The 23905-nt window shown below is 38.9% G+C and overlaps 1 protein-coding gene across 2 annotated transcripts in view; it reads left to right on the forward strand.

The window, feature by feature from the left end:
• The window catches only part of MAN1A1 (mannosidase alpha class 1A member 1), a 165734-nt gene that overhangs the window by 134122 nt on the left and 7707 nt on the right, over window positions 1-23905 (forward strand). For both annotated transcript variants that reach the window (XM_080807233.1, XM_080807234.1), the window contains exons 7-11: window positions 2726-2849; window positions 4728-4821; window positions 12312-12427; window positions 17613-17832; window positions 18593-18765. In XM_080807233.1, coding sequence (XP_080663359.1) covers window positions 2726-2849; window positions 4728-4821; window positions 12312-12427; window positions 17613-17832; window positions 18593-18765 — 727 coding nt within the window. The remainder of the gene's footprint in view (window positions 1-2725; window positions 2850-4727; window positions 4822-12311; window positions 12428-17612; window positions 17833-18592; window positions 18766-23905) is intronic.

Raw genomic sequence — 23905 nt, forward strand, 5'->3', positions numbered from 1 at the left:
TTAATTCCGTGGATTGAAATGGTAACCAAAGCCATTCTTTCATGTAAACATGCATGCAGTCTAAACCCAGCTTGCTTTCTGTTAGCATGACATAGCCTTTGCTAGTGCTTTTACTGTGCTTGCTTCCTATATTATTAAACAGTGATAGAAGAGTGTGCTGTTTTCCTTCTGATGGGAATGTGTGCCAAGGAGAAAGAGGGAACACACACACACACACACACACAAACACACACACATATATTAATATACGTATATATATCCCTTTTCCAATCTTAATTTTTTTAACCTATTGAACTTTTCCCAGCATATCACTGGTTTTCTCTTAATTAACCATATTAATAGCAGGGAACAAATGCATGTATATGTAAATAATTTGAATTTTATTTTAGTACATATATACTACTTGAGTGTCTCATCTGAGTGTGCCACCCCACCCTCATACCCTGAACTGAAAAGAACCAGTCTTTGAAGGTCTGGAAACTGGGCTGTGTTCCTAACACACTATCATCTTCCTTTTCCATGAGAAAGTCCTCATTCCCTCTTACTCTGATATTGTGGCTTTGATTTTAATAGTTTCTCTAGAACATCAAAATTTTTAGTTTTGCTTAATTTGGTTTTTTGACTTTAGTCAAGTGATGGAATGGTTGGAATAAAAAAATATGACAACAAATTAATGATCAATTACTATGTGTACTTGCCATATGTTAATAAAATTTGAAAGTAGTTGTTCATCCTATTTGGATGACTGGCTATTCCTTTCATCTAAGCCAACCATGAAAATAAAAATTGATTTACATTCTTAGAACTGAATAAATATAAGGCTTTTTTTTTAATAAATGAATACATGATTTTTAGATCTCTTTTATTTCTGTTTACTTTTTTATTATTGTTTACTATAAATCTATGTTGGGAGATAAAATTTAGGATTGCTCTAAAAAGACATGGAATAAAAATAATAATAATAATAATAATAAAATAAAAAAGTAAAAAAACATGGAATAACAGTGAGGCCAGCCTAGAAATTTAGATACCAGTTGTCCTTATTGTTTTCCTTTCCTTAAACATTCCTGAGCAGAAGTTAAGACAGCTGAAAGGGTTTATTTACCCAGAGTTGTGAATGATCTAAAGCAAAAAAACAAACAGGGAAGGAAATCTAGGGGACACCAAGAGCAGTATTCAAATGGAGCCAACTTGGAAGGGGAAGAAAGTGAGAAATCCACAAACCTCCAAGACCTGGCCCCAATTGAACCTTATAACCTTCTCTCCAGCCACCTTCCCTTCCCTCCACTCAGCAGTATCTGGTGCTTCTAGTTCTGGCTAGCCCTTCTGTGTGCTCTAGGTGTCCAGATGCTCCCTCTCACCATTATTCCCTTGCTAAATCATATTCATTCTTCAGCAATCAACTCAGGAGTCTCATCCTTGAAGAAGCCTTCTGTGCCCTGCCCCCCCCCCCCCACCATATAGGATTGCATGCCCTGGCCCTAGGCGCTCCGAGAATTTCTCACACACTTCTCTTGGCACTTACCATCTTTAATTGGAATTATCTGTGCTTCGGTCATTCTCTTATAATGTCTTTAAGAAAAAAGTGACTTATTCATTATAATCATCTTTAGAACCCAATGCCATGCAGAGTCCCTGGCAAATGGTAGGTGTGCATTAAATGTGCATCTGAACTAAAATGAAAATGTGGGTTTTCAGCTTTCTGCAAGAGAATTTACCGGTCAAATTCTTGACTTTATTCTTTACTCCAATTATCACATTAAGTCTTGGTGTTTTTAGTGGCTCTCTAAAAATAAACCATACCCAAGAATATGACCATGTCTCAAAAGTCAGTTTATGTTTATTTGTGTGTGTGGATGTGTAGGACGAACTCTTTTTCAACACCATTTCTCCAAGATGAGGCATGAGGCAATAATTTCTAAAGCTCATGCCTTTTGACCCTTTTCAGATTTGAATTCCATAATTGTGTTGAAATTCTTGAACATAGATTAAATGGGTCAGGGAGTAAGTGAGGGCCCTGGAAAATATACTTAGAAGATAGGGAAAATAATGTGAAGGAAAACAAAAGAAAGTTTAGTAGTGGAGGGAAGGTTTGGGGAGAGGTGGAATGAGTATATAATCAATGAATCTTTGAAATTTATCTTATATCAATGAAAACTTTTAAGTATAATGTGAATATCTATAATAGTCCATGGACTCTCAGGCTGAAATTAATTAAAATGTTGCAGGGCTTTATGTGGGATTTGGGGCACATTAGAGGGGGGGTGTTTTATATTCTATTTGGAATTGGTGTATATAGAACCTATACCTTCCAAAATAGTTGTCTGTTCATCAACACCAAGCACATAGAAACTTTTTTCTGACTTAAGTCAACACTGATTTTCAGTTTGTAGGTAAGAGTCAAAGCCTGAAACCAGTAGCCAAAGACAACAATGCTGGATTTTTTTTTTTTTTTTAAGATTTATTTGACAGAGAGAGGGTGCACAAGCCAGGGAGCCTGATGTGGGGCTTGATCCCAGGACCCTGGGATCATGACCTGAGCTGAAGGCAGATGCTAAACCAACTGAGCCACCCAGGTGCCCCACTGGATATTTTTTAATATCCAGAGTAGCCCATTAGCTGAGATGCTATTATCTGAAAGCTGTCTCTTTCACCTCTACTATTTAGAGATCCAAAAACTGGAATTAGCCTGTCCCATAACTGTTCAATCTCTTCTCTTCTTTAGTGGGATCGGAAGGAACTGGCCCTGGGCCTCAGGAGGCAGCAGTATTTTGGCAGAATTTGGAACTCTGCATTTGGAGTTTCTACACCTGAGCCACTTATCAGGAAACCCCATCTTTGCTGAAAAGGTGAGATTCTCCAATACACCTTGCATTGCAAAACTATACTTGTGAGAAACAATGTCCTCTTCTGGAAGATTCAGTAATATTAGATGTGGGAAAGAACAGCTAAGTTTAATCAAGTTCTTTATGAAGTTTTCTTACATGCAGCATTTCATTTGACAAACTGTAAACCCACAGTCTTTCCATGGCACCGTCTGACTCTGTGTCAGATAGCATGGTGTACATGTTGGATTCTCTACGACTCAAGCAAGTCCCTGTACCTCTCTGAATGTTTTTCCTTATCTAAAAATAGTATTGTACGGACTATATGAAGCATGGATGGGAAAGACTTTTTAAACTCAAAGTATAATACAAATTGAATCAGTTTCTAATTTTCAAGAAACAAACCCATAGATATTTGAGTAAATTTACATTCACCCCACCACTCTGCCCTTAGCATTCATCCTATTTGCAGCTCCCCTTTATAGCAAAATTCCCTGAGAGAATTGTCTCTGTTACCCTCCCCCTCTTCTTGCAGCCCCTGCTCTTGAGACTTTCCAGTCAGGCTTTTCTCCTCGCCACACCTGTATGGGTAACCAGTGAGCTCCGCGCTGCCAGGTCCAATGATCATTCTCTGCTCTTGTCTTCCTCACCCTCTCAGCCGCTGACACAGTCACTTCCTTCTCCAAGACACTGCACTGGGCTGCAGGCCTCCCATACCACCCTGGTTTGCCTCCTTCCTCAGTGGACTGCTGCTTCTCAGCCTTCTTGTTGGATCTTCCCCAGTGCCCCAACTTCTAAATACCAGACAGCCTCAGGACTCAAACCTGGGTCTCTTCTTTTTATGTTCACTCTCTACATTCATTCATCCAGTCTCATGGCTCTACATACTTTCTATGTGCTATTGACTTCAGATTTGTCACTCCAGTCCCAGCCTGTCCCACACTCTGTATCTGACATTTCCACTGAGACAACTGCTACTCAAAATGCCTCAGACTCAGCCCCCAGACCTGTTTCTACTGCCATCTTTACTGTCTTGATAAATGCCACCTCAGTTTACCCAGTGGTCACGGATCTTGAGGTCATCTGGTTCCTCTTTTTTTGGAAACCTTAGGTTGAACCCATCAGGAGATGCTTTGGCTCTACCCTCTTTCTCTGCTGCCATCCTTTCCTGGGACCCAGCATCTCTCAGCTGAACTCTGCAGTACCCACCTGAATACTGCTTCCTCTCTTGCCCCCTCAATCACACAAAACTTCAGTGGCTTCCCATCACACTTGAAATAAAATAAGCCCTCATTTTGGCCCATGAGGCTTGCATGATGTGGGCCCTGGTTCCCTCTCTCCTCTCTCTTTAACATTGCCCCCTTTGCTTCCTCACCTCCAGCCTCGGTGGTCTTGCCAAACCTACTCCTACTCTCTCCTTAGGACATTTGTGCTCACACCTACCTCCGCCCTGGTTGCTCTTCCTTCAACTTTCTGCATATTATTCCTTTGCTTCTTTCAGTTTCTTCTCAAACCCTCTCCCATCAGGCTCTCCAGACCTCCCTAAGTGTGCAGCCTCATGACCTCACATCACCCTGTCCCATTATTCATAGCATCTGTCCCCACCTGGCATTTTTATGTGCTTATTATCTGTCTCCTCCCACGAGACTGCAAATTCCAAGAGGGTAAGGATTTTGTTTATCCACTGGTAGATCCCTCGTTCCTTCTATGGCGTCTAGCAGATCGGTGGGACTGTACTCACTGACTGCGATTATTTTTGTAAGCTGGGGTGACTCTCTTTGTTCTATTTCTTTTAAATCAATCTTCTTTCCTAACATGGAAAAATGTAATAGAGAAAGAGAGAAGAATGGCACCAAAATTGTTTTTTAGATTTTCATAGTAACATCTCATTTTCTGTTGTAGGTAATGAATATTCGAACAGTACTGAACAACCTGGAAAAACCACAAGGCCTTTATCCTAACTATCTGAATCCCAGTAGTGGACAGTGGGGTCAATGTAAGTCAAAAGATTAGCATCGTTTTAGCTCTTTATGATACCCAGCACTGTTCTAGTAACAGAGAGAAGGAGTACAAAAAAGCACAAGTCTTCTTGGGGAATGCTTCAAAAGGGGGAAAGTGAGCATGGTTCCCTTTCTAAATAGGCTTCTCATAAGAGAGACTGTAAATGTGACCAGGGAACTAGATTGTTTTTCATGCATAACTGTGAGTATGACAACATGTAAGCACATTTAAATTATTAATCAGGAAGGGAAGATCTGGTCAGGTTGTGTGGGGATATTAGCCTGTAATAATCCGGTCATGTGGGTAGAAGGGAAAATTGTTCCTCTGTACTATCGGCCATCAGGGTTTTGCACAGAGTAGCTAGATCATTCTACTTTATAGCGTTTTCTCTTTTTGTTCTTGGCTTCAAGATGAGAGAGGAACCTGAATCTTTAAAGGTTAGGAAATTGAAAGAGCAAACAGGTCGTTTTCTCTACTTAATTTTAAGCCAGCAGATAAAGATTTCTTCCCAGTAGAATTATCTTCAGATTAGGAGAAAGCATTATGCAAGTAGTCCTCATTTCAGATCCCTTAGGGCCTTTGATCCGTGGACTGAAGATTCAGAGTAGTTGAAAGAAATGTTCTCAAGTTGATTTGGAAAAACAGAGGTAGATTAACATAGCAACTGAATCACAATACAGAATACTAAGTGAGGTGCCTCACTGTGCCGGGGATGTTAGCCATGCCTTTCAATTTTATTCTAATACAAGTGTTTTCTTTATATTTAAAATTGTATTCTTAGATGAATATGCCTCGCTGTTACTGTAGAAGTACTTTTCTTAAAGACTAATTTAGTAAAATAAAAACTGAGCTAAAACCTATGTTTGTAATGGCTATGGAAGGCCTGGCTCTTGAGACCATAAGACCATAAGGTTGCCACTTAGCCAAGTGTGGTCTGCAGATCACGGCACATCCCTGAGACCATTCGGGGTATCCGGGAGGTCAAAGCTATTTTTATAATAATACTAAGGCTTTCTGCCTTTTCACTGTGTCGTTTGCACTTGTGTTGCAAAAGCAGTGGTGGATAAAACTATTGAGGCCACGGTGGGAACCCTGGCAGAGGAGCCAGATAGAACTAATAATTGTATTCCTGACTGACAAGAAGAAATAAAATGATGCCAGTTTCACTTATGAATATTTTTAATGAAGAAAATGAATTGAGGCTAGTAAATCGCAACCATTGAGTCCACTGCTTTGCTGAGTAAGAAAAGATAGTGCCTGCCTTGTAGAAAAGCACTTGTGTGATTGTTTGAATCACAAGCTGAACCAGCCATGACTGCTGTGTGGATTACCATTTTTGCTTGAAAGGACAACTGAAGACGAACTTTGGTTATTCGGACTTGGGTAATTGGTAGACTTGTTCTCAAAAACAGGCCTGTCACTTCAAAGAAAACTGACAGTATTTATGCCAATGATAGAATTTGAATTTCTAAATGAAAATTAGAATTTTAAGAAATTTTTAAAAATGTATATATTTAAGAAATATATACCACTGTGACCTTAACACCTTTAACCAATACTTAAAGACTTTCCTGGGGCACCTGAGTGGCTCAGTTGGTTAAGCGTCTGACTTGATTTCAGCTCAGGTCATGATCTCTGGGGCGTGAGATTGAGCCCCCTGTCAGATTAAGATTAATCTTAAGATTAATGAATGAATCTTAAGATTCTTAAGATTCTTTCTCTCTTGGGGCACCTGGGTGGCTCAGTGGGTTAAAGCCTCTGCCTTCGGCTCAGGTCATGAGACCAGGGTGCTGGGATCGAGCCCCGCATTGGGCTCTCTGCTCAGCGGGGAGCCTGCTTCCCCCCCGCCCCCGCCTCTCTGTCTGCCTCTCTGCCTGCTTGTGATCTCCGTCTGTCAAATAAATAAATAATATCTTTAAAAAAAAAAAAGATTCTTTCTCTCTCCCACTCCTTGTGCTGCTGCCCACACTCTTAAAAAAAAAAAAAAAGGAAAAAAAAAAACTTTTCTGATGAGATTAGTGGTGATATTCACCAGTGTGGTTTTTTATATCATATAATGAACTATGTCAACATTTGGAAGATCTGCATAATTGAGGGAACTAGTATTTTCCAAATGACTGATACATGCTATGACAAAATCAGGTGAGGAAAAAGATCCATTCAAAGTGCAAGATAGACCAATGGATTTTAATGTAACAAAACAAAAATTCTTTGATGTGATTTCTAATTCCACTTTAAAAAATGTTAGCTGCTTGTCAAGTTTTGTTTTAGTATCAAAAATATCCACAATTATCTGAAAAGACTCTTAAAATACTTTCTTTTCCAATTGTATAACTGCATGAGGCTGAATTTTCTTCATGTATTTCCACCAAAATGACAAGTGGCAACAGATCGAATATACAGCAGATAGAAAAATCCAGCTGTCTTCTAGTATAGCAGAAATTTAAAATACTTGCAAAAATGTAAATCAGTATCAGTCTTTTAACTAATTTTTATGTTGTAAAATGTAACATGTTCTTACGAAAAATATGTTATCATAGTGGTTGTATTATTCTTGTAAGTTAATAAAATATTTTAATTTAATTTAAATATTTCAAATTTCATTTCTAATATGGTAAATACTTATAGATATTACATGAACAAGGTATTTAGGGCATTTATTCATTTTGTTTGTTTGTTTTTGTTTTTAAGATTTTATTTATTTATTTGACAGACAGATCACAAGTAGGCAGAGAGGCAGGCAGAGAGAGAGAGAGGGAAGCAGGATCCCCTCTGAGCAGAGAACCTGATGCGGGGCTCGATCCCAGGACCCTGAGATCATGATCTGAGCCGAAGGCAGAGGCCCAACCCACTGAGCCACCAGGCACCCTCCATTTATTCATTTTTAAGAGTGTAAAGAGTACTGAGACTTAAAAGTTTAAGAACCATTAAGAGTATTTGAGATAAAATACATCTTGAGTAGCTTTCTGAGTACAAAGACCAGATAAGACTCTCTAAAAGGACAGACATTTTTAGCATTTTCCTTCTCATGAATGATTTTAAAAATTGAAAACAAATGTTCTGTGACCGACTGTTTTCTTCTTGTGATTTAGGATCTAGAAGTCACTGTAAAGAGGGACAGAAAGTATCAGTTGTACTGCAACAGCCCAGTTTCACCTTCTGGGTCACCAGTACATTGTGTATTTGGCCGTTTTCCCTGGTACAAAGGGCCCGTTATGTTTGGATTGCTTGTGGGTCAATTTCCTGATCACAAACAGATAGGGTTGATGACTCTCGTGTCTGCCCCCTCTCCCCCACCCCAATCCTGTGTTCCAGCCACAAAGGAGGCACACTTATTTTTTCATTCTTTAATCAAGGCCCACTTGGTTGTGTTCAGGTCTTGGTTTGTGCTGTTTCCGCAGCTCTTTTACCTCTCCTCTGACTGCTTCTGCTGAGTTGCCCTTTCTTCTGGGGGACCTGCTTCTTCAAGACCCTGGTTGGAATTTGTTAGCACCCACTCATCCTCCACTCGCCTCCTTCCTCCCCTGCACTTTGGATTTGTCTATCATTATCTTTTTCAAAATGATTCATATACATCCCCATCTTCCTAGGGATCCAAAACTTTTGAGGCCAGTGACTTTGTCTCAGTGATATTTATTAACCCAGCACACTGTATCTTGCACTACTAAGTGTTACTTACTTAAGAATGGGTGAATTTTGTGAGTATTCATGTACTCTGTACCCAATCTATCTTTCTGCCTCTGCTTTTAATAATGGTTCTGTTTATTCTGTGCTCCTCAGTTGTGGCTGAGAGGCAGCAGCAGGTCCTTATAAAGAGATCTTGCAACTGCTGAGGCCAGATGTGGGACTCCATGTCTATAGGCAGAACAATTATCATTCTTCTTTTTTTTTTAAGATTTTATCTAGTTGAGAGAGAGGGAGAGGGAACATGGGCAGGGTTAGAGGGAGAAGCAGACTCCTCGCTGAGCAGGGAGCCCCATGTGGGACTCGATCCCGGGACTCTGGGATCATGACCTGAGCAAAAGGCAGACATTTAACCAGCTGAGCCACCCAGGTGCCCATTCTTCTTTGATTAATATAACAACATTAATATACATATAGTGTCACTAGCGTCATTGAGGGAATGCTTAGAGAAGTTCAGTTTCAGATGAAATATACAAAATAATAAAAAATAAAGATACTGCACGTTTAATCCATTTTGTCTTGATTATTTTGCTACTTGTTTTATCTCTTAAGTATTAGGAATCCTTTTATGGGACCTATTCCTCTTGGGAAGGAAAGTGAATTGCCTTCTATAGAGAAGGGCATAATATTTGAGTGATTGTAGTACACATTACCTTTAGAATATTTGGGAATAAAAACACCATATATATTCTTTGTAGAAGTAGGAGGTCCCTTCCTGCTGATAAAATCAGGCATGTTCCCTCCCACACCCGCTAAATATTTACACAGGATTCTGTTGCCAACGCAAATAGTCCTCCAGACCTGGAGAAGCATAGTGAGTGTTATGCTAGGTTATCAAAAAGGCTTGTTCTTGTTTTTTCTCTGTGTTCTTTTATTTTCATTCTTTCCAAATCTGAAAAATTTATAGGTAGGAAATAAAAGTATAGGAAATTGGGCACCTGGGTGGCTCAGGTCATTATGCTAGCTAGGGTCCTGGGATGAAGCCCCACATAGGGCTCCCTGCTTAGTGGGGAGCCTGCTTCTCCCTCTCCCTGGTGCTCCCCCTGCTTGTGCTCGCTCTTGCTCGCTCTCTCTCTCTCTGTCAAATAAATAAGTAAAATCTTTTTAAAAAATTAACTGACATTTACTAAAATTAATTCAAGCAAATGTATTATTATGTAACCCTTTTTCCTTTTTAAAAAATCACCAAATGCCCAAACTTGCTTCTTCCAACCATTATAGAATCATAACCCAAGGGGGAAGAAAATGAAGCTGCTTCTGGCTGTTAGCTTTCAATTCTCATTGCTTTAACTCTGAAGGGCATGTCTGGATCACGGCCATCATTTCCTATTACTTCATTTAGTCCTTGTTGTTTTGACAGTAACCGGACAGTGATTTGCTTTACCATGCATCACTTGCATTTGTCTCCTGCAATCATGTTTATAACAGCAGGGCTTGTTATTGATGAGATAGTACTTAGTGTATTTAGTTTGTAAATGTCAGAGGTTTCTGTGGTAATTTATTTAGGAAATTGCAAAGGTCACTTCAAACACTGCTGTTTTAAGAATCAGCCTTACAGGTGTAAAACATTAATTTTACATTAAAATTAAAACTGGACTTCCTACAATAATAAAAATTCATTTTTCACTACTTAAAAATATAGCCCTTCTAGCTTGAATGGGAATAGTCCTTCTTAAGACTGACTTACAAGAATTTATCTTTGTTTTGTCAGTTACTTGCTATATGCAAGCTACTTTCAGGGGCTGATGTGGACCAGGAAACATAATAGGTCTAGTCCCTGTCCTCCTAAATCGTGATCTTATAGTGGAGACAGAGAAAAAATTCCACCATTTTAGGAAGTTGCAAAGTGTGGTAGACATGTGCTATCAAAAAAATGTGTTATTAGGAGGTCAGGGAAGGCATCTTTGAGGAGGCAGCATTTAATCCTAGATAGGAAGAATTACTAAGTGAAGGGGAAAGGAGGTAGGGCATGCACTTCGGGCAAAGAGAACAATGCCTTTAGGGTGCCTGTGGTGGAAATTACCCTGCTTGTTTTGAGGGGCCAGAAGAAGAGCCATTTGGCAGAAAGTTAGAAAGCAATAGAGCAGGACTGATGGTGACATAGGGAAGATGGAGACCACGCAGGGCCTCCCAGTCTCCAGACACCCAGGATTTGAATCTTTGTCATTGAAGGCTTCCAATTAGGATGATCTGGTTCACATGTTAAGGGGTTACATTGGTTTTCATGGGGAAATAGACTGCAGTGGCATTGCCATTAGAACTCCGTGTGATGATGGCAATGTTCCATATCTTCCCCTTCCAGTACAGTCACCAAAGGCCACATGTATCTTTTGAGCACTAGTATGGCTGAGGAACTGAATTGTTTTTATTTTATTTTAATTAATTTTAATGTAAATAGCCACATGCTATCAGAGTACAGAAGGCCAGATAATTGGCCGCTGCAGACTCAGAAGCAGGAAATATTGGTAGCTTCACCCAGGATCGTATTAATGAGGACAGAGTAGGGGACAGATTCAAGAGATGTAAAGGAGGTGAAATGAGTAGAGCTCACTAGCTCATTGGCTTTGGGGACAAGAGAGAGAAGTAAAGAATGACTCTCTGATGACTAACTCGCACGGTTGGGAGGATGATGGTGCCACTTAGTAAGACAGGGACCAAAGGCAGAAGGTAAGGTTATGAAGGAAAAGAGAATGAATTCAGTTTTAACCTGTTCAATTTTAGGTCCCCATGTAAACCTCCAAGGGGAGTTGTTGGGGAGGTATCAGGAGAAAATTGTCTCGATAGTTGTATAAAAATGGATTTACTTTTATGTGACAGAGTCAACAAAGGACTTATTTTTTTTAAAAAATAGATACGTAAAATTCATTTTGAGTTATGAACTTAAAATGCAAATTTCCAAAATCAGGCTGTCTTAGTAGTGCTCGAACTCTCTTCGGAGTTCTGAGAATGGTATTTCAGACAGGTTACGTCTCTGTTTTTGTAGGTAGATATGCTTGAGAAATTAAAGAATTAATTCAAGAAGTAGGCAGAAGAATACACTCAGTGTTACATGGTAGAGAGCAAGCAGTTTCAAGTTGAGATTCTGTGTGGGCTGTGGGATCAGGTGGCCTTTACCATTGGTGTCATCTTTAGCCTCACTCAGTCTTAATTTTTTTCACTTTTAATAAGAATACCTACCCTATAAATTATGTGATTGTTGACACTATATGTAGTGGATCTGGCGTAGTAAATGGCAGTGGGGGAGGATTGTAGGAATAGTGTATTAGGAAGGACGTCTCCTGCCTGTCAGCTTTCTTACCAGCCTCCCCCAAAGGATATTGACCATATAGATTGATAACACTGGAAAACCCATCAAATAAGAATCACAAGAAGCTAAGGAGTTTCTTGTTTTATTGCAAGCCAGTTCCCTTCAAGGTTTGTTACTACTCATAGCATTTGACATAGTTTATATTTTTGAGTGCTAAAGCAATCAAAATCTATCTGAATATATGCTGTGAAACACTTTAATTTGGTGGTTTTTAACTAGAGAAACCGATTTTTGGAATTAGGGTTGATTATATATTTTTTATCTCTGTGTTTACAAAGCTAGCCTGGTAATTATTTAGAGTATATCGCATTAGTTAACGGCACATCTGCTTGTTTCAGAACATCTTCCTGAAAATAGGGGATTTGTCGGAATTTAAATGTAACATTAAGTTGCAGTTGACGTAGGGTTTTGCATCCTAGTTACTAATGTGATTTTGCTGCATTATCTGAATTAAAGCCTCAATCACTCTAAAATTCATTTTCTTCTCTTTGCAGATCATGTATCAGTTGGAGGACTTGGAGACAGCTTTTATGAATATTTGCTCAAGGCGTGGTTAATGTCTGACAAGACAGATCTAGAAGCTAAGAAGATGTATTTTGATGCTGTTCAGGTAAACCAATATTTAATCATCTTTGCCACTAAACTAACTTACCTTTTGCATATTAATCAGTCTTTAATGGGAAATGGAATACTACACAAGTGGGTTACAAAATATCTCCAGTTAGGCTGAGTTCAGTGTCTGCTAATGTAATTATAACAACAGTAATCCCCCTTGATGTGTTGAGTTCTAACAGGGCAGCTGTAAGTGTTTTATGCACTTCACACCTCAGTAAAGATTCACATATCTGAGAAAGAGATATTTTTCTTCAAGGAGTATGAGTTCCATGCTTAGATTCACAATTAAAGTCATGGGGAGGAACAAATCTTAAATTTATATTCTGGAAATTGACAAAGTTAAAATTGCCCAAGATTACAGACATTCCTAATGGCTACCTCCATTTGAAGTAAACTTATCTCCAGAGATAAATAGACAGTGCTCTCAAATAAAAATCTGAACTCATTAATAGTTTCCTATGATCCTTTGTAACAGAGGAGGAATGAGAGGGAACATGTATGTGTTGAATTGTCTACTGTGAGCTAAGTAGTGTGTTAGATAGGTACTTTACGTGAAGTATTTGTTTGTCTCCTCACGATAGCTTAGGTATTTTTTACTTGGCTTTACAATAAGAGAACGGAACCTCAGAAATTTTGAGTTTGGAACCACAATTCAAACTAAAATTTGTGTCAACACTTGTCTCTTTTTACCACACAACTGTGGATTTATTTGTGAATAAGAATTTCCATACTACATTCAAGTGTTCTTTACATGCAATAAGTTAGTAAAAATAAGTTAGAAATTACTTAGCAAAATATATAGGAGGTGGCCAGTGTAAGAGTAAACTAAGCCTTAAGCAAATGTAAGCTTCAATCAAAAATAAAAATAAAATTTGAAAGTAAATAAAGCAAAAGAATAATATTTTGTATAAAATACTTGAACTCACACCCAACTTTTCAGAAACAAATTTTTTAGCAGAACCAAATACCTTTGTGATTGATAAGTATTTATATGATAACTCATTTTTTAATATTATCAAGACATCTCAAATAATAATATAAAATTATGGCTAAATCAGAAAAATGACTCTTTTATTGACTATTTAGAATTTTTTTTGATAATTGAGAGTATTAATTCATGGGGGGAGTGGAAATTTGTAACTCCCTAGTAATGTAGCCACTGTTCTAAAATTTGTCTCCCTGAGAGGAGGTCTGGGTAATTTAGACATAGTCCAGTTTATTCATTTAAATATAAATGCGGGGTGCCTGGGTGGCTTGGTGGGTTAAAGCCTCTGCCTTCATCTCAGGTCATGATCCCAGGGTCCTGGGATCGAGCCCCACGTCCGGCTCTCTGCTCAGCGGGGAGCCTGCTTCCCCCCTCACTCTCTGCCTGCCTCTCTGCCTACTTGTGATCTTTGTCTGTCCAATAAATAAATAAAATCTTTAAATATAAATGCAACTTGCTTTGCTCTGGTTGGCCAGATTGAACAGTACTGTGGTTCCCTCCCAAGGTCAGTAAGAAGCATCACTAAGTACAGGAGATAGAACCCTGCCACTTCTCAAATAGGAACTAGAAGGCCTTAGTACATTGGCTTTCATTTAGCACAACCTTAATTAAGGCACATGATGAACATAAAAAGCAAACTAGGATATAGTCCACATAGCCTCTGCCAGGTTTGTTTTTCTTCATTCCTATGAGGTTTCAAGTTTTAAGCTAGGGAATTCTCCAAACAGTATAGTTTCCGTTATTGTTTTTTTCACTGCTGTCCTAGCAGATCTTTTAATTATTCTGCCATTAAAGTTGCCCCCTAAGATCTTGATGTTCTAAGAAAAGCAACTTTAAAATGTTCTTTGAAATATTTCCTCCCAGTTGCTAGAACTATACTCACACAGCTTTTTAACATATTGTATTTAGATAAACCATTGACAGGAAAATCCATGAAGAACAAATGAAATAAAGTGTTTCCTGTTTCTCTTAATAATAAAAACATTCTCAATCCATTGTGTTTTCAACTTGGAAAGCAAAGCTAGAACAATTAAATTTCTGGTTTGAGAAGTGACCATGTCTCACATAGCAAAGTTTCTTTCTGCTAAGCTATACTTAAAAAAAAAAAAAAAAAGACAAAAACGAAAACAGACAAACGAACAAAAAAAAAAAAACATTCTTACTAAGGAGAGGATCCCACACTTTATCCTCCTAGACAGTTGAGTTACTGGAGATACAGCTTTTCATTTTTAGCTTCAAGTAGACTTTGGAAAGCATTTAATCCCAGCATGGTCTCGTCTCTTTGATTGTTTTAAAACCAAAATACCTTGAGCTTTCAACTGGCTGTTATGTTCTTCTCCAGAGACCACACTAAGAATCCACTGTGGTGGGTGTTCATTCTACCAAGGGTCCCCTGGAGTGAATGGTACCAGAGCACATGACATATTAGACATTGGGTTTCTAAAGCTTTCATCAAACTAATTTTTTTTTTCAAATATGGAAGGCTGAAATCACAGAATACATGGTATTCTTTTTTCCTAATCAATTCTCTGCAGATTTAACACATTTTTTAGAACCACTGAAGACTATTTTTTCCTCCTTTATATTTATTTACGTTTTCCTACTTTCACACAAACATCACTTTGAAGGTCTTGGAACATCATTGTAGTTTATTTTGAGAGGTAACAGCCTGGGCAGAATCATGCCAAAAATAATAGAGTACTTTATTCAGGATCCATAACAGGATAATAATGGTTTTCTAGTCCATGCTCAAAAGCTGTAACTTTTGCCATATAGAAAGAATAATTTCTTGGGTGATGAACAAGTATCTGCTTGAAGAACTTTATTGCAGTTTGTGCTATGAGAAGTGTAAATAAATGTTCAGTTAAATTAGAAAGAAATATTAATATAATAACTAGACCATCAGTAAAATTAGCTAACCACAGTTAGTGAGCGCAGTAGTGTGCTCATTTATTTCTTACCATCTTGGTTTCAATTGTTTATTTCCAATAAAAGTAGGAAAGGTGTTATCTGTCTATGTATTCATTCATTTTCATTCATTCTTTTCTATCACAACTTTTGTGTGTGTCTACTATGCCCAAATGTACTTCCTTAAAAACTCTCTTTTTTTTTTTATAATGCTATAACAGGTATAGACATGGTCATAGCTCTTTTTCTTCTATGAAGTAATTGGGAGGGGAAAAAAAAAACATTTCCTATTACAGTAATTTAGAAGTTAGTAATTCCAAACAGTTATATTTCATTTTTGTTTTTTACAATATAAGGCTTATATTATTTTCTATCTATTGTAAAAGAGTATCAACAGTCCTAGAGCAAAAAATAAGAGATATTTTACAAATCATTTTTTTAAAGATTTTATTTATTTATTTATTTGACAGATAGAGATCACAAGTAGGCAGAGAAGCAGGCAGAGAGAGAGGAGGGAGCAGGCTCCCTGCTGAGCAGAGACCCCCGATGCGGGGCTCGATCCCAGGACCCTGGGAACATGACCTGAGCCGAAGGCAGAGGCTTTAACCCACTGAGCCACCCAGGCGCCCCTACAAATCATTTTTGTAAACATCATTTCTCCCCAATTTACAGACCTTTATTATTTTTTTAAGTTTTTATTTTAACTCCAGTTCGTTAACATACAGTGTTATATTTGGTTCAGGTGTACAGTAGAATGATGCAACACTTCCAAACATCACCCTGTGCTCATGACAAGTGCACTCCATAATTCCCATCCTCATTTCAGCCATCTTCCCTCCCCTCTGGTAGCCATCAGTTTGTTCTCTATAAGGAAGAGTTTGTTTCTTGATTTGTCTCTCTCTAATTTTTTTTCCCTGTACTTATTTTGTTCCTTAAATTCCACTTGTGACTGAAATCATGTGGTATTTGTCTTTCTCTTATTTCTTTTATTTCTCTTATTTCACTTAGCATTATACTCTCTAGCTCAATCCTGCAGATGGCAAGATTTCATTCTTTTTTATGCCTAAATAATACTCCATTATTGCAATCTTCATTATCCATTTATCAGTCAGTGGATACTCGGGCTGTTTCCATGTCTTGGCTATTGCAAATAGTGCTGCAGGTGCACACCTGTACAAATAGTGTACAGGTGCACGTATCCCTTTGAATTAGCGGTCTTGTATTCTTCAGGTAAATACCCAGTAGTGTGATTGTTGGATCATAAGGTAGCTCTATTTTTAACTTTTTGAGGAACCTCCACACTGTTTTCCAGAGTGGCTGCACCAGTTTGCCTTCCTACCAACAGTGCAAGAGGATTCCTTTTTTCTCCACATTCTTAACAACACATGTTGCTTCTTGTGTTGTTGATTTTAGCCATCCTGACAGGTGTGAGGTGATATCTCATTATAGTTTTGTTTGTGCATTTCCTTGATGATAAGTGATGATGGGTATCTTTTTATGTGTCTTTTTTCCCCTTATATACTAATGTGCTTTTTAAGGAAATTATTAGGGAGGAATTTAATTCAAGTGTTACTACAATGGAGATGTGAGTGATGATGATAAATGAACCTTATCAGCTGCTGGTCACAGTATTGATGGCTTCATAAACTAGATGTTGCAGAGTTTTCTCAGAAGATACTACTATCCCCTTTTTATGGTTAAGAATACTGAGATTTAGGGATACAGCAAACAAATTACCCAACAAGTTCACAGATAGTGTCAGAGTTGGAATTTGGGGCCAAGCAATTGGACTCAAGAATGGCACACCTTTCCCCCTCAGTTGGCCACCCTCTGAGCTCTGAGCCCAGGAGAGCCAAAGGCAGGGCAGCACTCCCTCACCCCGAGACTTTATACGCAGATAAGCTCTATTCTTCATCCACAGTGGGGCTTGTGGTTGTTTCTCCATTGCGAAAACGGAAACGCATTAACTGTTTCCTCTACACCAGTGACCTGTCTTTGAGAAGGGGACAGTGTTTGAGGTCTGAGGACTACAAATGTTTGGTCACAGAAGCAGGCAAAACCAAGTGGGCTGGCCCAGCACTGATAATCCTAACTAACTAGACTATTAAGGCAGAGACTAGGGAAGGAATATAGACAGCAATAACAAAATTTCAGGTCAAATCACATTGATGGTCCCAAACTCAAACTGTGAGTGATGCTTTATCCTTTTTCTCCCTTAGTGTTGACAGCATTTTTAGTATAAATTTGGAAGGGACTTTAAAATGTTGAAAATAACTCTGATTTGCAGGCAATTGAGACTCACTTGATCCGCAAGTCTAGTACGGGGCTGACTTACATCGCGGAGTGGAAAGGGGGCCTCCTGGAACACAAGATGGGCCACTTGACCTGCTTTGCTGGGGGCATGTTTGCACTTGGGGCTGACGACGCTCCCGCAGGCCTGACCCAGCACTACCTGCAGCTCGGGGCTGAAATTGCCCGAACCTGTTATGAGTCTTACAATCGCACCTGTGAGTACCTGTGATTCTCTTCCTTTTCAATCTATTCCCACAGGCTTTTATTTTGTTCTGTAAGGAACATTGTCACTGCTGCCATTAAAAGAGTATCCACTGTGCCTTGTGAAACTAGAAGCTCATGATGAACATTTTAAATGATTTTATATTTTTTTTTACTTCAAGAAGCACTGCTTTCCTACATAAAAATATCTACCCTTAGTTTTCCCAAGGAACAGGAATTGAAGCCATACAGGGTTAAGCAATTCTAATTTATTGACCCTGCTTTAGGTAAAAACATGGGGTAAGAATTTCTGTCTCAGGTGCAAAAGAAACTTAGTATTTTATAAACCGTTATTAATCTTTTCAGTATCTCCATGAAATAGAGTCTGGCTCCCTTCTTATAAAGCAGGAGTTTGTAGAACAAAGATTAAATAGCCTTTCATGACATAATGGCATAGAATTCTCAACCACTTGTTTTCCAGCTAACTAATAAGGGGTGTTGTAGTGCCTTGTACCTTCCTCGGGGACACTTAGTAAATGGTGGTTAAATGAAAGAAATAACAGATCATGGCAGTGTTCTAAATAAGATTCTCAGATGACTGTATTTTAAAAGTATATTGAATATTGTTTATTATAGGATGTTTATAACCATTCCTTACAATGATTGTTTTGGCATCTCTCTTGAATGTTGTAAAGTACTTTCTAGTTTCATTTAAGCTGTAGAACTGAGCAGCATCCAAGACAATAACCCTTGTCACCCTCACATACCCTTTAGATATGAAATTGGGACCAGAAGCTTTCAGGTTCGATGGCGGTGTTGAAGCCATTGCTACGAGGCAAAATGAAAAGTACTACATCCTACGACCAGAGGTGGTTGAGACTTACATGTACATGTGGCGACTGACTCATGATCCAAAGTACAGGAAATGGGCCTGGGAAGCCGTAGAGGTGATGTTTTAATTTGCTTACATTTCTTAGACATAAATGTCTCAGGAAAAAATGCTCAGTGATTTCTATAAATTTAACATATCAATTTTCCTATGATTTTTAAAGCTTTGGAGGGGGGTGGGTACACAGGGAGAGGGGGAGAGAGAGAATCTTAAGCAGGTTCCATGCCCGTCACAGAGCCCAGTGGGGTCGATCTCATGACCCTGATCACGAACTGCACTGATATCAGGAGTCAGCCACTCAACCAACTGAGCAACCCAGGCAATCCTGATTTTTGAAGCTTTAATCAGACTTTTTTTCCAATTCAAGAATTAATGTTTTCAGTTGTTCTTCTATATTCCTGACATCAGCTTTGCTTTATGTAACAGGGATATTAATATACCTATTTTGATACTAAAAGAGATATCTAGAAAGGCATATTATAAAATTAAGTTCCCACAGCCATAGAAATAATGATCCCTTAATTCCACAGTTACTGACAACTTGGGGTAATTATCCCTGCCTGTTGTCTGTTTCAAGAAACCGCTACACTGGTTTTTTTAATGAGTCTTTGGGTATTGAAATGAAAATAGATGCTTCCACTTAGACATTCAATCTAAATAAAAAAGTAAACTAAGGCAAACTCAAAATTGTCCAAAAAGAAGAGTCTATTCAGAAACAGCAGAGGAATAACAGTTCAGCAAACTACAGGTGAGTTTGTTGAGCATGCGAGGTAGGCTGTATTTATGGACAGGGAATGTAAAGAAGAGAGAATTCAGTTAACGTAGTCGGTTAAAATAAAAAACAAATGGGGACCAGCTCTGAGAATTCCCTGAGCAGGCAAAGCAATCCAGTCATACAAATAAAGCTCAACCGAGCTATTTTGTGAGACCAGCCCGACCTGGGTCATTTCTTGTTCATTCCTCTGAAAACCATAAGTAAAACTTCCCAAGTGGTTGATATAAGGCAACCCCTGGCCAACTCCCTATAATCCCAATATTATCGTTGTCTGCAAATCTGGCATGTACAACAAATCAGTCTCTTGGTCTTTAAGTTTTGTTTTCCTGAGAGCACATGCATAAGATTTTCTGTTTTCTGTCTTCCGGTTCCTGTTTCGTTTTAGATTGACATTCTTTCACAGAGTAAATTAGTTACTTAGGTCTAACTTTTAGAAAGAACCCATAGAAGAACTACTTTATGCAATAATATTCGTTCACTGATCTCAGGTTTCTCTGAATATCTATAAGCCTACAGTCTATCCAATGCGCTGTTTGAATTGTCTCCATCACCCCTTAGGTCTCTTCCTAGAGAACATGGCGTATCGTCTTCCCAAACTAATCTGGTGAACACCGTGTGCTGGTGCCCAGCAGCTGCACTTTCCAGAATATGCATCAAATAATGTTAATTTTAAGAGCTATCATTCTGGAAGGAGTTGTGTTGGAGCACTGAGGAGATGAGAGCAAGCCAACACTTTATACTCACTGTTACAAAATTAGCTGTCTTTAAAACCTGACGATTAGAAATAACTTCTCAGGAAATCTAAAATGAACAGATTGCCTTTGTGTGAGTTATAACTAATATCTTAGGAAGCTGTAGATGAATCTTGCTTATTACCCTCTTCATGTAGTGTGTGCCTTATCACTAGTCATTAGTCATTTTAAGTAATAATGATTCTTTAGGCCTCTTTTTGTCTTTTATTTCTTGTGAAGTTTTCTAATTATGTTTAGTCATTGGTAATTCCAGTTTCTTTAAATTTATGTTTTCTTCTCTGAAAACATGTATAAAATTTGAGGTTCATCTAAGCTTTGGTGATAGGAAATTATTTTCATTTTCAATCGGACAGCAAAAGAATTAAGGCTAATAGTCACCTTGCAAACATCAGGTTATATTGAAAATATCAGGAATAAGGTATTTCATCATATGTAAAACACCCTAATTGATAAGAAACACCATTATTTTGTATACCACTAAGAAAGTACTACACTACCAATTAAATTATGACATGCCAATTTTAGAGATGTTAAAATGTGAAAAATGTATGATGGAGAACTGATACAAAAGTGGAAATGAGTAAATCTCTGTGGCCTGTGGATGGGAAACTTTGGTTTGCTTGGTTCTTCAGGGGAGCGTGTTTGTTTGTGGGGTAACAAATTGGTTTAGGGGTTAGGATTTTTGTCTTTTTGTCTACTGATCTTTGTCTACTGTTAACTTCTAGTGTAGCATATGATGTAAGATTGTCTCCCTGTGCTCAACACAGGCACCCCCGAACCCCTCCCTCACTTTTTGCCACTAGTACTTCTGCTAGAACTTCGGGTATAGTGGGGAAGGGGGAGTACTGGGACACTTGTCTTTTTTAAACCACAAAATGCTCAAGAGAGGTAGGATGGTAGCACTCTTTTCCCTTGTGTGACATCCCATCAGCCCTCCTTTGTTTCAACTACAGCTGCAGGGACCGCTTCCCTGCATTCCCCCCTCCACCCCCCATCCCCATGCTTCTCAGCTACCTCAGCTCTGAGTTTCTTCCTAGGCAGCTGGCTGTGGTCTGGGGAGCGGGAGAGGTTAAGTCCCCGGAGGACAGTCCTGAACCAGTGAGGTTTTAGAGTTGATGAACAGCTAGCCCAGTCTTTCCCCTTTGCAGAATAACTCTGAGATGTGTTCTGTGTGGTTCCTCAGAGGGTTTTCAGTAGGAGGGAGCCTTCGTGGCCCACAGCTGTCACCTGCTCGGTGCATTACACAGGCTCTTCTCCTGTCCCCCGTTCACTTGCTCTGCTCATTCCCTTCCTGATACCACCTCCCTTAAAAACCTTCAGCATCTGACCGTTGTCTCATGCTCCATTTTTAGGGGAACCCAAACTAAAACACAAGAGTATATCTTCAAAATCACATAGACTAGCCTTCCACTCAAAGTCAAGACCTCCTCATAGCATCTTTGCCAGATGGCTATTCCTCATTAGTTCAAGGACTTTGTAGTTTTAAGAAAGAATATACTACTGGGGCACCTGGGTGGCTCAGTTGTTAGGCATCTGCCTTCGGCTTGGGTCATGATCCCAGGGTCCTGGGATTGAGCCCCACATCGGGCTCCCTGCCCAGCCGGGAAGCCCGCTTCTCCCTCTCCCACTCCCCTTGCTTGGGCTCCCTCTCTTGCTGTCTCTTTGTCAAATAAATAAATAAAATCTTTAAAAATATATATATATATACTACTAATAGAGTAATTCCATTTTTTAATGGCTGGAAGTGTTAAAAAGTTACTCCTTTTGAAACCAGAATTTACAATGTTTTGTATTCTGGAGGTCCCGGGAGAAGAAAATCCCTTCTCTCTTCTACACTTCATCTTCTCAGTTACCTGAAGACAGCACATTCTGTCCACAGCTCCGTCCTCATCCATCACTTCCTGTCTCCTCCTCGTGACACGTGTGTTCTCTCAGGGCTGAACAGTGTGACTCAATAACCTCTCTTCTGAGTGTTACTTCCCACAGCTGATGGTCCAACTTGTTTTTTTTGGTAGATTGTAAAACCCCCTGGCTTACATCAAAATTGTGGTCAGATGATATTAGCAACTATAATAGTTCCTATCAACACGTCGACTTTGTTTCATCCTTGTGTTCACCCATACTTGCTATTTGTAAAGTATTTGTCAGTCATCTTACTGTCTTCTAATGAAGCATCCCTTTCCAGCATTCTTTCACTGATATACTAGATAAGCTTGCTTTCCACATCTTAGCTAAATTTCTGAATAGCAACACTGAACACAATCGTAATGTCGAATAAGATATGAAATTATATAATCCAGCATATAATACTAGGAACTTCTCACAGGTTACCAACAATCCATTAATCACAGATGTTCACACACTCATGAATCTACTTGGTAAAAATAATATTTACCTCGTAGTTCTTTTGCATTTTCTCAGTAATGTCATGGAAACTTCATTAAATTCCTCCCGATTATGTATAATATTCTGTTAAAGCTCTACTATAAATTATGCCTATGTATTCATATATGTGTTGGTAAATATAGATTATACAATGTCTATAAATGTGTATGTATGGATTATGTGATGTCTCCCCTGGTCCATAGTAGCAGATAAGCCTTATAGAGGGATTTTTTTTTCCTTCTTTTTTCACACAGACATTTTTTCCTAGTCTCCTAAATCTGACCTTTGCCATATGGACATTCTGGCTCTCAGAAAGAGACTTGTCTTCCCAGTCCCTGCTTCTCCCCTCCGAGGCTTGATCCCTGTTTCCAGGCTCTTTGATGTGTCTGTTTTGCGAGGTTCTGTGAATTAGCTCAGGCCAAACTCAACCATTCAGCCCTAGTTTGAGCATTGTTCCCTAGAATCCACTCTTGGAAATCTCCCTGGATCAGCCATTTATCTAACCTGTTTAACCTCAAGATAAGAGAATATTTTTCTCTCCCTTCTGACTTACACTTTAATTCATGCTGCTTGCTCTGCTCTTCCCTTCCTCCCCCTAAAGAGGTACCGTCACTTGTGGTCTGGGTTTGTTTAGAGTTCCAGCTAACTGTAAACATTTTCCTGTTTTTCTTTTCTCTGCTATTAGCACATCCCAGCCACATATGGTCGCTAATAATGTAAACATCTACGTAAAATCGAGGTGGTCCCTATGCCTAGAGTCTGAGAGTCCCAAGAACAAATTGCAGTAAAATGATGTCCTAATCAGACTACAGCATAAATACGTGACTGCTCCCACTGTCGAGATACTGTAAAGCCAGGGCCTGTGATGGGTGCCCAGGTGGGCTGCTTATCCCCAGCTTCATATTCCTAAAGTTTTAAAATTTAGATTTGACATATGATGGTTTTTTATTTTCATTTTCATTTTTCAAAAGTAAAAAATAAATTAAAAAAGCATCTTTGGCATTCCTCACCCTTTTTTTTTATTTGCCAAAAGCCTCAAAAAGTGAAAGTAGCTGGGCCTCTCTAAACCTCTGCAAGGTCCCTGTCACACTGCGAAGTGTGTCTTCATCTTGTTTTATCCTCACGACAACCCCGTGTTAAACAAAGGGAAGCTGCCTGGGTCGGGGAACATATGAGGTCCCAGTTAAGGAGTCTAGGGCCAGGATTCAGCCTCCTCTTCTGAGATTTTAGAATGTGTTCTGAGCAACTATGGCTCATTAGGACTGAGCAAGAAAAAGAATGAGGGT

Source organism: Martes martes, assembly GCF_963455335.1.
Source record: "Martes martes genome assembly, chromosome: 6".
Classification (NCBI taxonomy): Eukaryota; Metazoa; Chordata; class Mammalia; order Carnivora; family Mustelidae; genus Martes; species Martes martes.